The 13,647-nt window shown below is 39.3% G+C and overlaps 1 protein-coding gene across 5 annotated transcripts in view; it reads right to left on the bottom strand.

Moving 5' to 3' along the window:
- LOC103042803 (signal-induced proliferation-associated 1-like protein 1) overlaps window positions 1–13,647 on the bottom strand; it is a 65,329-nt gene that overhangs the window by 6,676 nt on the left and 45,006 nt on the right. For 4 of the 5 annotated variants that reach the window (XR_007424044.1, XR_007424045.1, XM_049463624.1 and 1 more), the window contains exons 8-17: window positions 12,887–13,454; window positions 10,471–10,745; window positions 9,220–9,489; window positions 7,870–8,019; window positions 7,205–7,323; window positions 6,771–6,844; window positions 6,247–6,662; window positions 3,745–3,948; window positions 2,070–2,223; window positions 822–1,023 (exon numbers count right to left, since the gene is read on the bottom strand). Coding sequence is in view for 3 of the 5 variants with exons in the window: in XM_049463624.1 (XP_049319581.1) it covers window positions 822–1,023; window positions 2,070–2,223; window positions 3,745–3,948; window positions 6,247–6,662; window positions 6,771–6,844; window positions 7,205–7,323; window positions 7,870–8,019; window positions 9,220–9,489; window positions 10,471–10,745; window positions 12,887–13,454 (2,432 nt within the window). In the remaining 2 variants the exon portion in view is untranslated. The remainder of the gene's footprint in view (window positions 1–821; window positions 1,024–2,069; window positions 2,224–3,744; window positions 3,949–6,246; window positions 6,663–6,770; window positions 6,845–7,204; window positions 7,324–7,869; window positions 8,020–9,219; window positions 9,490–10,470; window positions 10,746–12,886; window positions 13,455–13,647) is intronic. The other variant, XM_022672566.2, reaches the window with a different exon arrangement.

The raw sequence follows: 13,647 nt of genomic DNA, 5'->3' as shown, positions 1-13,647 counted from the left end.
CTGCCAACATTGAAAGAATTGTATTTGTACAAATCAAACCCCCCAGAGATCTACAGCTCTGGGAAAAAATAAGAGAGCACTTAAAAAACTATGAGTTTCTTTGATTTTACCAAATTGAAAACCTCTGGAATGTAATCAAGAGGAAGATAAACGGCTTGAATTTTAGCACCAGGAGTAAAGCAGCATAAAGTTATCCAAAAGCAGTGTGTAAGACTGGTGGAGGAGAACATGATGCCAAGATCTTTTTTGTTATTTCAGACATTTCTCATTTTCTGTAAATAAATGCTCTAAATGAGAATATTTTTATTTGGAATTTGGGAGAAATATTGTCTGTAGTTTATAGAATAAAACAACAATGTTCATTTTACTCAAACATAAACCTATAAATAGCAAAATCAGAGAAACTAAGTCAGAAACTGAAGTGGTGTATTTTTTTTCCAGAGCTGTATAATATTGAAGAAAACAATATAACATAATTTAGCATGATTCAAAAATGTGTTTGTAAGTCTTATATTGTATGGTACTAGCCTGTGCTTCTTATAGGATAATAATTGGTTACTAAACTGACTAAAAATGTAAACTATACATTTTTTATTAACTTAAAATCACCAGTACACATATCAAACAGTGCACGCATGTAAACCATGGAATATTTGGAAGTGAGAAACCAATATTTGTTTAGATAGAATAAAGCTGCTTATTCCAGAGTTCCTAAAGTGGCAGTGATTAATATTACAGGATGACGTTCTTCAAAGGTCTATTAATCCATAACTAAATATGCAAATCAATAAGCATCGATTTAAAGCTATCGATCAGCTCACCCAGAGACTTGGCTCCCTGAGTGTAGGAGTTCTGCCGCAGGGGAGCGCTGCGATTGGTGGGCGAGCGGGGCATGGTGGAGTGACCGAACAGACCGTCACTCTGTGCAGCAGACAGCGGCTCCCTCTGGACACTGAAGATGCTCTCGTCTGAGAAGGTGCGCTGCAGGGAGCGAGGGAACGGCGTGGAGGAGGAGAAAGAAGGCTGTGGAGAGACAGCAGAGACAGGCAGGTCAGAAAATAACTGCTACTGAACATTGTATAAAGTGTGTTGATGTATATCAACACCCCACTGTCACACTGTGTGTCTGAATGTTTAGAGTGCATGAGCTATAGATGTGTCTAGTAAAATGAAAAAGAGAGAGAGAAACAGACAGAGACAGAGAGATGGAGGGAGGAACACAGTGTGGCAGGGAGTGACAGGAGAGAGAAAAAGAGAGACAGACAGACAGACAGACAGATGGAGAAAGGGGGGGAAGGAAGACAGTGAGGCAGAAACAGAGAGAGAGAGACAGGCCGTCAGACAGAATGGCAGACAGAAAGGCAGACAGATGGACAGATCGAGGGAAAAAGACAGTGTGGCAGAGATTGAGAGGAAAGAGAACAAGAGAGAGACAGACAGAGAGACAGACAGACAGACATATTGGCGAAGGGAAACAGTGAGACAGGGAGTGAGAGGAGATTAAAAGAGATAAAGAGAGAGAGACAGACAAATTGAGAAAGGGAAGATGGAAGACAGTGAGGCAGAAACAGACAGAGAAAGAGACAGGCAGACAGTCAAACAGAGAGACAGGCAGGCAGGCAGACAGTGGGAGAACGAGACGGAGAGGGAGGAGGATGGCAATGTGGCAGGGAGTAAGAGGAGAAAGAAAGAGAGAGAGAGAGAGACAGCCAGACAGATGGAGGGAGGAAGAGAAAAAAAGAGAAAGAGAGAAACAGACAGAAACAGAGAGATGGAGAGAGGCAGGAAGGAATGAAGGAATACAGTGAGGCAGAAACAGAAAGAGAAAGAGAGACAGACAGACAGAGGATGGAAAACAAGGCAGACCGAGAGAGAGAAAAAATGGGGACAGAGTGAATCAAGTAGAGAGAGAAGGACAGAGCAAGAGAAAGAAACAGAATAAGAGAGAGAGAGAGAACAATACATTGCATACTTGAACTGCATCCGTGAGAGAAAATAAAACTTTATCAGGATATTTTCTGGAATGTTTGTCTCTGATAAAGATAACAGTGTCTGTAGCTGTGTCTCACCTTGCTGCAGGAGGGAGGAGGACTGTCCAGAGTGATGAGCTTCTTCAGATCCTCCTCTATATTAGATCTGGGCGCGTGCTGAGGGGACAGGTTCACCCTCATCGTGGCCCTCAGCTGGGGCTGCCCGCCCAAATGCCCGTCACTCTGATGCCGCCTGAATCAGAAAGAAGGGAAACATCAGCCCACTCTCTAAAACTGCAGAGCTCTGCCATACCACATAAACCACCCAGAGCCCCACTCAGAGTTTAAACAGGAGAATATCTGGGGCAGAAGCTTTTTTTTTTCTGGAGAAATTTCTATTTTATTTGAAAATTCTATAGTCAAATGACAAAAGGGTACACACTATAATAAAGTCAGTATTTTATTTTTGTTTTGTATCATTTTAAACTTGTAGTTTCTAATCACCATCAGAAAACCTGTGTTTTAAATTATTTTCTTTATTAGTGTATCTTTTTCTTATTTTAACATTTAATTTATTTAATTTATTTTTTATTTATTATTACTTTTTTTATTCAAATGTTTTATATTTTCATTCTTATGTTCTTATTTCTATTATTCATCTTATACTTTCTTATCTTTCTTTACTTTTACTATTATCTTTTTATTTTATATTTTATATTTTATAATTTTTTATTTTTTTATGGTATTTTAGATTTTTCTGTTATACATATATATTTTATTCTTATATATTAAATGTTGATTTAAAATGAGTACATCTTTTTTGTTTTTTCAGCCATTTCTCATTTTCTGTAAATAAATGCTCTAAATTACAATATTTTTATTTGGAATTTGGGAGAAATGTTGTCTGTAGTTTATAGAATAAAACAACAATGTTCATTTTACTCAAACATAAACCTATAAATAGCAAAATCAGAGAAACTGATTCAGAAACTGAAGCGATCTCAATTTTTTTCCCAGAGTGATGCACATCTCTGGCCACTAGATGGAAACCTGACAGCTTTATCAGAACTCTCATTCTACATTTTAGTAGAACTAAAATAGTAGTGCACTGTGGGCGTGGCCTAAGCTTTTCTTCTTAATGGCTTTATTTTTTCCCCTTACATTACTTTTACTTTTATACTTTAAGCAGTTTTAAACAGTACTTTTATTATTTTTTTAAAGAGAAAAAAGCTTGAGTTGACACTTCAACTTCTACAGAAGTATTGTAAACTATGTTGCTGCTACTTTCTTACTCTCCTTTATATTGTGTGTATGTATCTTGATATCTATCTTATTCTATTTTATTTTATCTTATCTTTATATTTATCTTATTATAACAAAGAAAGAGAAAATAATTTCGTTCTACCTCATGTACCACATGTGATGTGAATGACTATAGTCATAGAAGTCTTTTTGAATTCTTAAATCTTTGAATTTTAATACGTTTGACACATTTTGCTGTAAATATTGGTTGTAAAATGATACACTGCTGCATTCAGTAGAGGAAACTACACAAGCCTACAGTGTAAACAGCATTTTAGGATATGCACAGTTAGAGTTACAATTACGTAATTGTAAATAGTTGTGATTGAGCTGGATTAGCTGTATAAGTGCAGGAAAACCACAGAAATGTGGAACACAATGGGTTCCCATGACTTTAAGAACCGCTGGCCTGTGAGAGAGACTCCACTCTGCAGTCTCACTCTGACTCTGATTCTCCTCCTCACTGACTTACTTGCGACTGTTACCGAAATCCACAGAGTTGATGGTGCTCCCGGGTTTCTTCCAGCCAATCAGGTACTTGCTGGTGGCTCCCTGGCGGGGGTAGAAGCTCTTGGGGCCGGGAGAGAGCGAGGGATGGGTGGGGGAGGAGGCGGAGGGGGCAAACTCCTCCTGGGTCGAGCTCAGCGGACTGCCTGAGTGTACAGAACTCAGAGTACTGAGAGAGAGAGAGAGAGAGAGAGAGAGAGAGAGAGAGAGAGATAAAGAAAGATCGAAGGAGAGATAGAGATAAAGAAAGATCGAAGGAGAGATAGAGAGAGATAAAGAAAGATTAAGAGAGAGAGATAGAGAGATAGAGAGAGATAAAGATAGAGAGAGAGAGAGAGAGAGAGAGAGAGAGGAAGGGAGAGATAGAGAGAGAGATAAAGAAAGATTAAGAGAGAGAGATAGAGAGAGATAAAGACAGAGAGAGAGAGAGAGAGAGAGGAAGGGAGAGATAGAGAGAGATAAAGAAAGATAGAGAGATAGAGAGAGATAAAGAAAGATAGAGAGATAAAAAGCGATAAAAAGAGAGAGAGAAAGAGAGATGGAGATAGATAGATAGAGAGAGAGGAGGAGAGAGAGAAGGAGAGAGAGAGAGAGGGAGCAAGGGAGAGAGAGATTAGTTAGTTCAGTTATAAACACACCATAACACCAGATTCTAATACAGAAATAATCATATAAATCATATTTCTTAAAATAATCTACACAGATATCCAAACATCATCATATCAATTACAATGAGAATTAATGTCTATTTAACCTTAACGAACTGTTTATGTATATATTATATTATAATTAATCAATTGTTGTTCTTTTTTTCTCAATTAATCATTTACTAAATTAATTCATGCTTTAGCAATATTGTAATTAACTATGGTCAATAAAGCTTCTTTGAATTGAATAGAGAGAGAGAGAGAAAGAGAGAGAGAGAAAGGGAGAGCGAAGGAGAGAGAGAGAGAGAGAGCGCGAGAGAGTGACTAAGCACAATGTAACATCAATACAATCATTCTCTTTCCTTTGCTAAACACACACACACACTTTTTGGTTTCACTATCCTTGTGAGGAGCATTAAGAGTCCCTCAGAATATCTGTTTGACTTTTTTTTTAAGCCACTGTTCCTTACTAGCGCTGCATAGTGTTGCACCTTATAATCCAGTGCGCCTTATAGTGCAAAAAATGTTGATAATAATTAAATGTTTTTTGTTAATGTTAAATTTTAAAGAGTATAATAATGTCTGGTACAAAATACAAAAATAAAAAACAAAAATAGTTATAATTATAATAATTGGCCGAGCTTGTGGCTTCATTTTTAAGAGATTCAGCAGCGACAATACTATAAAAAAATAAATGAGGAAAAATCTTAACAGCGGTTTAATACAATTTTATAACCACTCCTACAGTGATAAAGTGTCCCGGAGTCACCCCTGAAGGATACTCTTTACACATGCACTTCTGGACAAGCTGACAGGCGACTCAATCATTTCCTGCCTAATCCGCCATAAGACCAGTTACAAGATGTTAATTTTCCAAGCCTGAACAGAGCAGTGAAGCATTAGCATGATTTTGAAGCTGTCTCTTTTTAATGGTTAAATGTTATATAATGTTGATTTAAGCAATTTTTATTTATTTTAACTTTGCTTATTGGTTCCAACAATGTATTGATTCTTCATAATTTTAAATTTGTCAGGGTTAAAACACTCCTGGAACGCAGCAGAAACAGAAAACATGATCTTATTTTCCGTACCAGTGCTGCCAGTATAGAGCGTTCCTACAGCAGCAAGTGATCCACTGCTGTTCAATAACGGCAGGTTGAGTGTATGCTCTGAACTCCAGCACTAAAAGCATGCTTCAAAAGCGAAACATAAAAGTGAAATCCAGTATTGACCCTTAAACCCTCGGACAGAACTGTTCTTTTTTCTTTCCTTCAGCTGACAGATGCAGAGCTCCGAAGGTCACCGGAGTTCAGGACGGCTTCAGAAGACGAGTTTTTCTCATGCTGCACATTCCTGGCCAATTTGTGCAGTCTCTGGTCTCTCAGAGACGGAGGAAACATGCACATCCTGCCAAGAGCAAGCTGCAGCTTGTTGGATGTGGAAACGGCCTGAGCCTGAGCGGTGCACATGTGGAACTGACGGCGTACGGCGGGGGATAATAAAGAGACAATAGCAGCATTTTACCCGACAGTTACACCACATAATCCTACAGCCAATACGTCTTATTGTGTGTCTAGAACTGTTTACATAAGCTAAAATATACGACATTGACTTATGCTGTATAAACATTTTGCTACCACACTGTTAAGCACAGTTAAATTACTGTAACACTGGTAATTTCACCTGAATATATATATTTAGCCTAAAACAAGAAGTTTAAAATGAGCTGTCAACACTAAAGCAGGTTGAATTGTGTCACCAAGTTTGTCGACTGAGTGCTGAAAAATAAAGAAACAAACAGAGAGAAGGTGAGAATGTACCTGGAATGAGAAGCTACATCACTGAGGGTATGGGAGCTGGGGTCTGGAGCCGGGGGGCTCCTGGTCCGGTTCTCGGGGGCGTCTGATTGAAGGGGAGAGTCTGAAGCACTGGGAGGAATCGCTGCAGCAGACGTGACCTCGCCCCACTGAGCCGAGGCTTTCTCTCTGGGTTTGGCGGTGATGCTGACCGTAACACAGTCCGAGCTCCTGCCGCCGGACCCGTAGGGCGGGGCTTCGGCGAGGCCGTCGGCGGAAGCTCCCTGCAGGTAAGTGACGGTGAATCCGTTGAGGTCCGACTCCGGCTGAGCCGCAGTTCTCCCGCTTATTTCGTACCACTTCTCATCGCTGTGGGCGGAGCTGGAGGCGTTGCTGGAGAGCGTGTTGCTGCTGGATTGGCTGATTGATGTGGAGTCGCTCTGCAGGATAAACATGAGGTCAAACAGGGTCAGAACTGAGCAGTGTTGATAGAGTATTTAATATTAGTTAATATAAGAACGTAAATATAAAACAGTTAATCAACAAACCTTAGAGTTGTTGGGGTAGAGTGCTGCACTATGCTGATCAGCGTTGCTCAAGACTGGCTTTGCTTTTGTTGAATCTATAATCACAAAGGACAGAAAATCACAAAAAAAGAAAAATCTTATTGTTCATAATGAAGAAACACAGAACAGTTTATGCAAACATTGTTCACTTCTTCAGTCCATGATAATTAGCCACAAAAGGATATACCACATTTGCATATACCATATGTTTTTGCACATGTACATGGGACTGTATCCTGCACTTTTACTGCAGGACGCAGCACGACCGCCGGATTCATTTAAGTTGAGCTCTGCTGAACTTTTTAGCCAGAGGGCGGAGCTGCATTCAATGCAATGCAACCCAGCATGCAACGCATCTCTCTCCATTGAAATGAATAGGATGTGTTGAAGCTTAAGTGCCAGTGAACACTGATTACCTGAACTCCTGCTGGATCCTTCTCCCTCCACCACTCTGGCCCAGGTTGGTGGAACCCTCACACCATCTTTCATATTCTGCCGCTCAGAAATCAGTGGGGAGCTGCGGTTAGCATTATATCTAGGGAAAGGGGAAAAATAGATTATTCTCTAAAAATAAACTCTAAAAGTCTGTATTTAGACAGCTATATACTAATATGTGATCCTGAGAGATTATGGATCCAATTCAGGAGACATAAGGATCTACAATTCACTTCCTCTTTTCTTATATCAATTAAAAAAAACAGTAGCCCTTGTAACTCTCCATATTTAATGCATTCTGCATTTCGTAACTGACATCTAGAGCAAGTCCAATTGTGCTCTCTCTGGGCTCCGGCAGCTGATGGCAAGCTGCATAAAGAGGATTCGAACCAAAGATCTCTTGATCTTGGTCATTTTCATGAGAATTTCATGATCAAGTGATTAAAAAAATGCTCCAAATTGACTTTGTATTAAAACTTTTTATCAAAAAGCACAAACGCAACCTATGTAAAATGTACTGAATTAATTTATATTGTTTATATATATTTATATTTATTCTACTTTCATGCATTTTTTAAGTTTAAACAAAATAATGAAAACAGAAAATACAATTTAGTTGTTTTTCAGCTCTGATTGTAGGACCTACCCATCAGGAACGGACTTTTGACGCCAGTGTGTGGAGCTGGAGCTGGAGTCGCTGGAATATGATTGGTTGTTGGGGGAGTTGCGAGTGTGCGGGGATCGGCCCATCACGATGGAGCAAGCCAGAGCGTAGTTATCAGAGCCTGGAGAGTACCTGAGAGAAAATCATAGCAGGACATAGCAGATCATTACAGGAGAAATACAGCAAAATCTCATCAATTAAACCCTCTGAGCCTGACGATCAACCATGATGCATCATACAGAAATCTGCTCAGGAAGAGCTTTAAAATCTGAACCGCAGGAGCAGAGGAACAGGGTTTATTACAGGGAGGAGAGGAGCATTTGGGAAGAACTACAAAGCACAGGTTCACTAATTTAAAGGTGCAGTTTCATTAGAACACTTTAACCTCTAATCTGTACATGAAAAGCGAGTGTTTGCTTTGCTTTTTTCTTTGGGATCTTTTTGCTTTGACATCAGGGTTTCCCCCAGTTACCCAGTTAGCTCTAGAATGACGAGGCAATAGCTGTAGGGCTTGGAAACGCATAAAAACCCTTGTGTAGGAAAGAATTTCTAGAACATATATTTTTAAGGTCTGTATTAAATCTGATATGCAATGGCAAACCTCAGAGATAACAGAATTCAGGCTTTAAGAAATACCTTCACACCGTTGTGTTTTTGTAAGGCTCAATCCCATTTTTCCCATACTTAGCCCTACCTAGGGCTGCACGATTTGGGCAAAAAAATCAAATTGCGATTTTTCCACAGAATATTGTAATTTAAACTGTGAGTATTAGTGGTTAACATATCTATCAAATATAATTATACATTTCTTTCCACATAAAATGCTCTCAGGGTTCTCAGATTAAATGCAGTTGTAAGTTTTATTTTAAAATTTCAGGGCAAAAAAAATAAATATAGCTCTGGAAAAAAATAAGAGAGCAATTAAAATGATGAGTTTCTTTGATTTTAACAAATTAAAAACCTCTGGAATACAATCAAGAGGAAGATGGATGATCACAAGCTATCAAACCACCAAACTGAACTGCTTGAATTTTTGCACCAGGAGTAAAGCAGCATAAAGTTATCCAAAAGCAGTGTGTAAGACTGGTGGAGGAGAAAGAACATGATGCCAAGATGCATAAAAAAAATGTGATTAAAAACCAACCAGGGTTATTCCACCAAATATTGATTATTTCTGAACTCTTAAAACTTTATGAATATGAACTTGTTTTCTTTGCATTATTTGCTGATCCAAACAATCAATTATTTATAAAGGAATATAATGAACATCTAAATTATCAAGGGTGCCCAAACTTTTAAACTGCTGATCTCCCTAAAGCTTTTGAGATGTACCTTTTAGGGTTGAGTGGACGTCCATCGCTGGAGACGCTGCGTGGAATGATGGAGCCGCGGTTTGCGTAGTCTGAAGCCTGGGTCTTGCTCAGCGTCGCCCCCTGGGTTAGGCTGCGTTTCTGCGCAGTGGGAGCAGGAGTCTGGGGAGCAGCAGTGGACTGAGGCCACTTGTTGTTTTTGTTGTGAAAGGGGAACTTGTACTCGTAGGGCATCCCCTCCTTGTGGTTTTTGTAGTCCACCAGAGGCATGTGGTAGATCTCCGAACATCCTCTTTACAACAAGAGCCAATAATAGATCAGTGATCCCCAACCACACAGAACACATGAATGAGTTCCTCCAAACCACAGAAAGACAGGAAACTGAATTTCCTCTATACACACCATTAGAACTCAACAAAAATATACAGCTCTGTAAAAAAAGACCAGTTATAAATGAAGCGTTTCTTTAATTTTACCAAATTAAATACCTCTGGAATATAATCAAGAGTAAGATGGATGATCACAAACCATCAAACCACCAAACTGAACTGCTTGAATTTTAGCACCAGGAGTAAAGCAGCATAAAGTTATCCAAAAGCAGTGTGTAAGACTGGTGGAGGAGAACATGATGCCAAGATGCATGAAATCTGTGATTAAAAACAGTTATTTCACAAATATTTATTTCGAAATACGACATTATTGACTTTTGGGTTAATAAGGGTTATTTTTATTTTATTTTATTTTTTATAATATAATATAATTCAGTCAAATTTTGTTACATAAAAACTGATTATTAGTGTGGAAATGAGAAAATTCTAATGTGTAATTAATGCTTCTTTTTTTCTCGATGTAAACTTATATAATATATTTTTCTCTCACACACTTGATATATATATAAAACCAAAATAAAAAGTTATTTAGTATTATGATAATTTGTTAGGGTTAATTTAATTTTCAAAACATTTGTAATTTTTTTTAATGATTAAGTCAAATTTAGTTTGGTTTTGACCATTATTAAAAAATATATATTTTTACTGTTAAAGTAGAAATATGCTGATTAAGAGTGTAATAATAGAATTGTCTCATTTTTATGAATGCTCCTGACTTTTTGTTTTAAATTCATATTTAATATATTATTCTCTCACATGTTTAAAAGATGTCTTTGAAAGGTGAGCTATAAACATTACATTTTGATAATTAAAAATTGTGTGATTAATATTTTGGGATCTTGGAATAACTTTATGAATTAAATTCAGTATTTGTAGAGATTCACCTGCGTGGCGTGGAGTCGTCGTGCGGGGGGATGATGACGACTCGGACAGTGACTGAGGTGCGCAGGAGGTCGATCATCTGCTCATGGGAGAGCGTTGCCACGGCCACTTTGCAAATCTCCACCAATCGGCTGCCTTGCCTCAGGCCTGCCTGCCAGGCGAATCCGTACGGCTCCACCTCCGCCACGATGCCCTCGAAGTTCACGTGGAAGCCAAGCTGTCCCAGAGAGTTCCTGCGCAGGGTCATCTCCTTCGTCTGACTGCCTTTAGTCACCAGCTGAGGAACAAACAAAACCAGAGCAGTTAGAAACATTTTAAAATAAGGAGTTTTTTACACTAATAACAGTCTTTGAAATGTCATATGTTACTTTATAACATGTGTAATAATGCCCTGCTAAGTGCAGTTTAGCCTATACTGACCTAGTCTTAGAGTCTCTGTAAAACACCAAATCCACTGGAGATCCTATTTAAACATATAGTTACTTACACACAGAGGTGGGTAGTCCAGGTCCAGAAAGTGAAAAAAAAATCCACCCCAACTTTTGAATAGTGTAAACAGAACTGTTCTAAACATACACCTATCTATCTCAATTGTACTTGGCTGGTGGTGTTTTTCCTCCATAGACGAATTCTAACTGTTTGTTTCTTAGCTCTGAAACATTACTGGGTAAAGTATATAAACACTGATGTGTTATTCGCATAAATAACACAGGAATGAACTGCATGCTGTTAGCTCCTAGCGCTGTTAGTTATCTCCTATCTGACGAGATGGCGTCACTGCCCGGCTTCAGCTCTGTCTGTGGGCGGTCCCGAGCTGAGGTGGGCGGGGCCATGAATACTAATTGACGGGTTGATGTAGACACGGTGCTTTTCCAGATCGACTCGTTTAGTTTTTCTAAATATTTTCTTTTACTAGCTGCTGCAGAACAATGAGGAAGAGGATGAGGAAGAGTTTCATCATGTGCAGCATCATAAACAACTCAGAGAGAACTACTGTATTTCACAAACAACAAGAAAAAGAGGATTTTAGCAAAAAAAGCTATTATTCTATTTTTTTCAGAGCTTCATGTCTATTAAAACTACACAGAACTACATTCTTTAACACAGTTTAAACCAGTGGCACTGTGGTTTTGCTGGCCTTCAAAATTGCCTTTAATTAAAAGGTCTGTGTTGACGAGCATCAAATGACACCAGAGAGCCATTAAGCTGCTCCAGTGCCAGACTGCTGATAAAACACTGTGTGTGTGTGTATATATTTATCTACCACACCATTACTGTGTTGCCATACACAGCAATCAAAGCTGGGCAGAGGCAGCAGCAACAAAACAGGTGAACATTACTGAGCACCAGCAGACACGACAGATAGGTGACTAATCTGAAACCACTACTGAAAAATCACAGTGTGTTATTTAGGAGAGGGCGGGGTCATCAGCCATTTACAAAACACACGACTGAGAAATTACAGCAAACACACACCAGCATGCAGCACCAGCACCTGCTGCAATCTGTGTTTATGTCTGTGATGAAACCAAATTTTAAGAGTGTAAATCTAGGAGTGTTTAAATCGATTCAGTCTAAATGAGTTATTACATCAATTACATTTTTATTTAGATTTTAAAATCTTTTTAAATAGTATTTAAATAGTATTTTTTTGGGTTATAAGGAGAACTACCAAAAAACGTCTATTTTCTGGTCTATTTTCATACATAAGAAGCAAGCTTATCACCATGTTTCCCTTTTAATGGGAAAGCTTCTTAAAAAAACATTTTCTTTTAAAATCAAACGAGTGGACTTTAATCTACACAGATTTTTCTCCTGAAAACTGTAAAACTGTTTATTTTGTGAGTAAAGCGCTTCCGTTTATCTACAGTGAGCTTAGATTTCCATTTTTTGTGTCTAAGAGTGAGTTAAGAGTGAAGTTTTCTCCAGCACTAAGGCTGGGTGCAGCAGCATTAGCATTAGCATTAGCTACTAAGCACAGCGCTAGCACCGACAGCACTACACTGAGGAACCCTGATTGTTTCGGTAACCCAGGGTGCCATCAGCTAGCGGTTTGTCGCACATAACTTGTTTTAAGATGTTGTTTTAACACACAGACTATAGTCCAATATACTCATCTGAGAATGGGTAAAGAGCTAGTGCTGTGGTTAGCGGCTAATGCTAATGCTGCTGCACCTAGCCTTAGTGCTGGAGAAACTTCACTGAAAACTCACCCTTATAATGCTCAAATTAATACATTAGATGCACCGGATTATAAGGTGCACCAATGATTTTTGGGAAAATTAAAGAATATACGGTAAAAATAAATACGGTATACAGTTTGTAATGTATATCCTTTGTATATCCTTTAATCATTATACATTTAAACTGGTACATTTGACAGAATGAACTGGTCTAAGCTTGGTGGGACTCACTGACCTCCAGACGCTTGACGACTTCGCTGAAATCCTCAGTGTTGTTGTTTATGGATCGCAGTGAAACGTTCTCGCCTCGCTCGTAATAAATCTTCATAGAGGCGGGGCTTCCCGACGACCAGCCAATCACGTCCCTCACAGAGCAGTTGAACACCAGAGCTTTGGCCTCCTGGTCCAGTATGAGCACAAACTCATTGGAGATGGCCAGAAGCCCCTCCCGCTCCGCACCTGCGGTCTGGTCCTCCACGTGCACCGCCCAGGTGATGGCGCCCAGGCTGCGGAGCTCCGCCCCCCCGTACGGCCGACTCCTCTCCTTCTTCTTTTTGAAGGGGAACTTCCCGGAGGATTCCACGGGGGTGCTGGTGACGTGACGCTCGGCCAGGTCCCGCAGGTACTCCTGCCGCGTCCGAGTCGCCATGGCGCCGAATTTATCCGACTTGTGAGCCGCGTTTTCCGCGTTGATGAGTTTGGTCAGGAGGAAATCTCTGAAGACGGTAGATTTGGGTAAGGTCACGTCTTTAGGGATGGCAGGACCAAAAGATGGAACATCACCCGAGCGACTGACTGCAACGCTGCAGAAGAAGAAAAGAAAACAAATTGTGCATTTTAACAACAAATAAATTAAATTATTTGCATCAATTAACACCAATTAATTTGTCTTGGAAAAGCCAATTTACTGTTCTTCATAATCATCTTATTGTTCTACGCTCAAAAATGTAATTTAATCTAATCTTCTCCCACAGATTTTTACGTAGAAACACAAAA

The sequence above is a fragment of the Astyanax mexicanus genome, chromosome 14, assembly GCF_023375975.1.
Source record: "Astyanax mexicanus isolate ESR-SI-001 chromosome 14, AstMex3_surface, whole genome shotgun sequence".
NCBI lineage: Eukaryota > Metazoa > Chordata > Actinopteri > Characiformes > Acestrorhamphidae > Astyanax > Astyanax mexicanus.
This window is presented reverse-complemented; position numbering and strand designations above follow the sequence as displayed.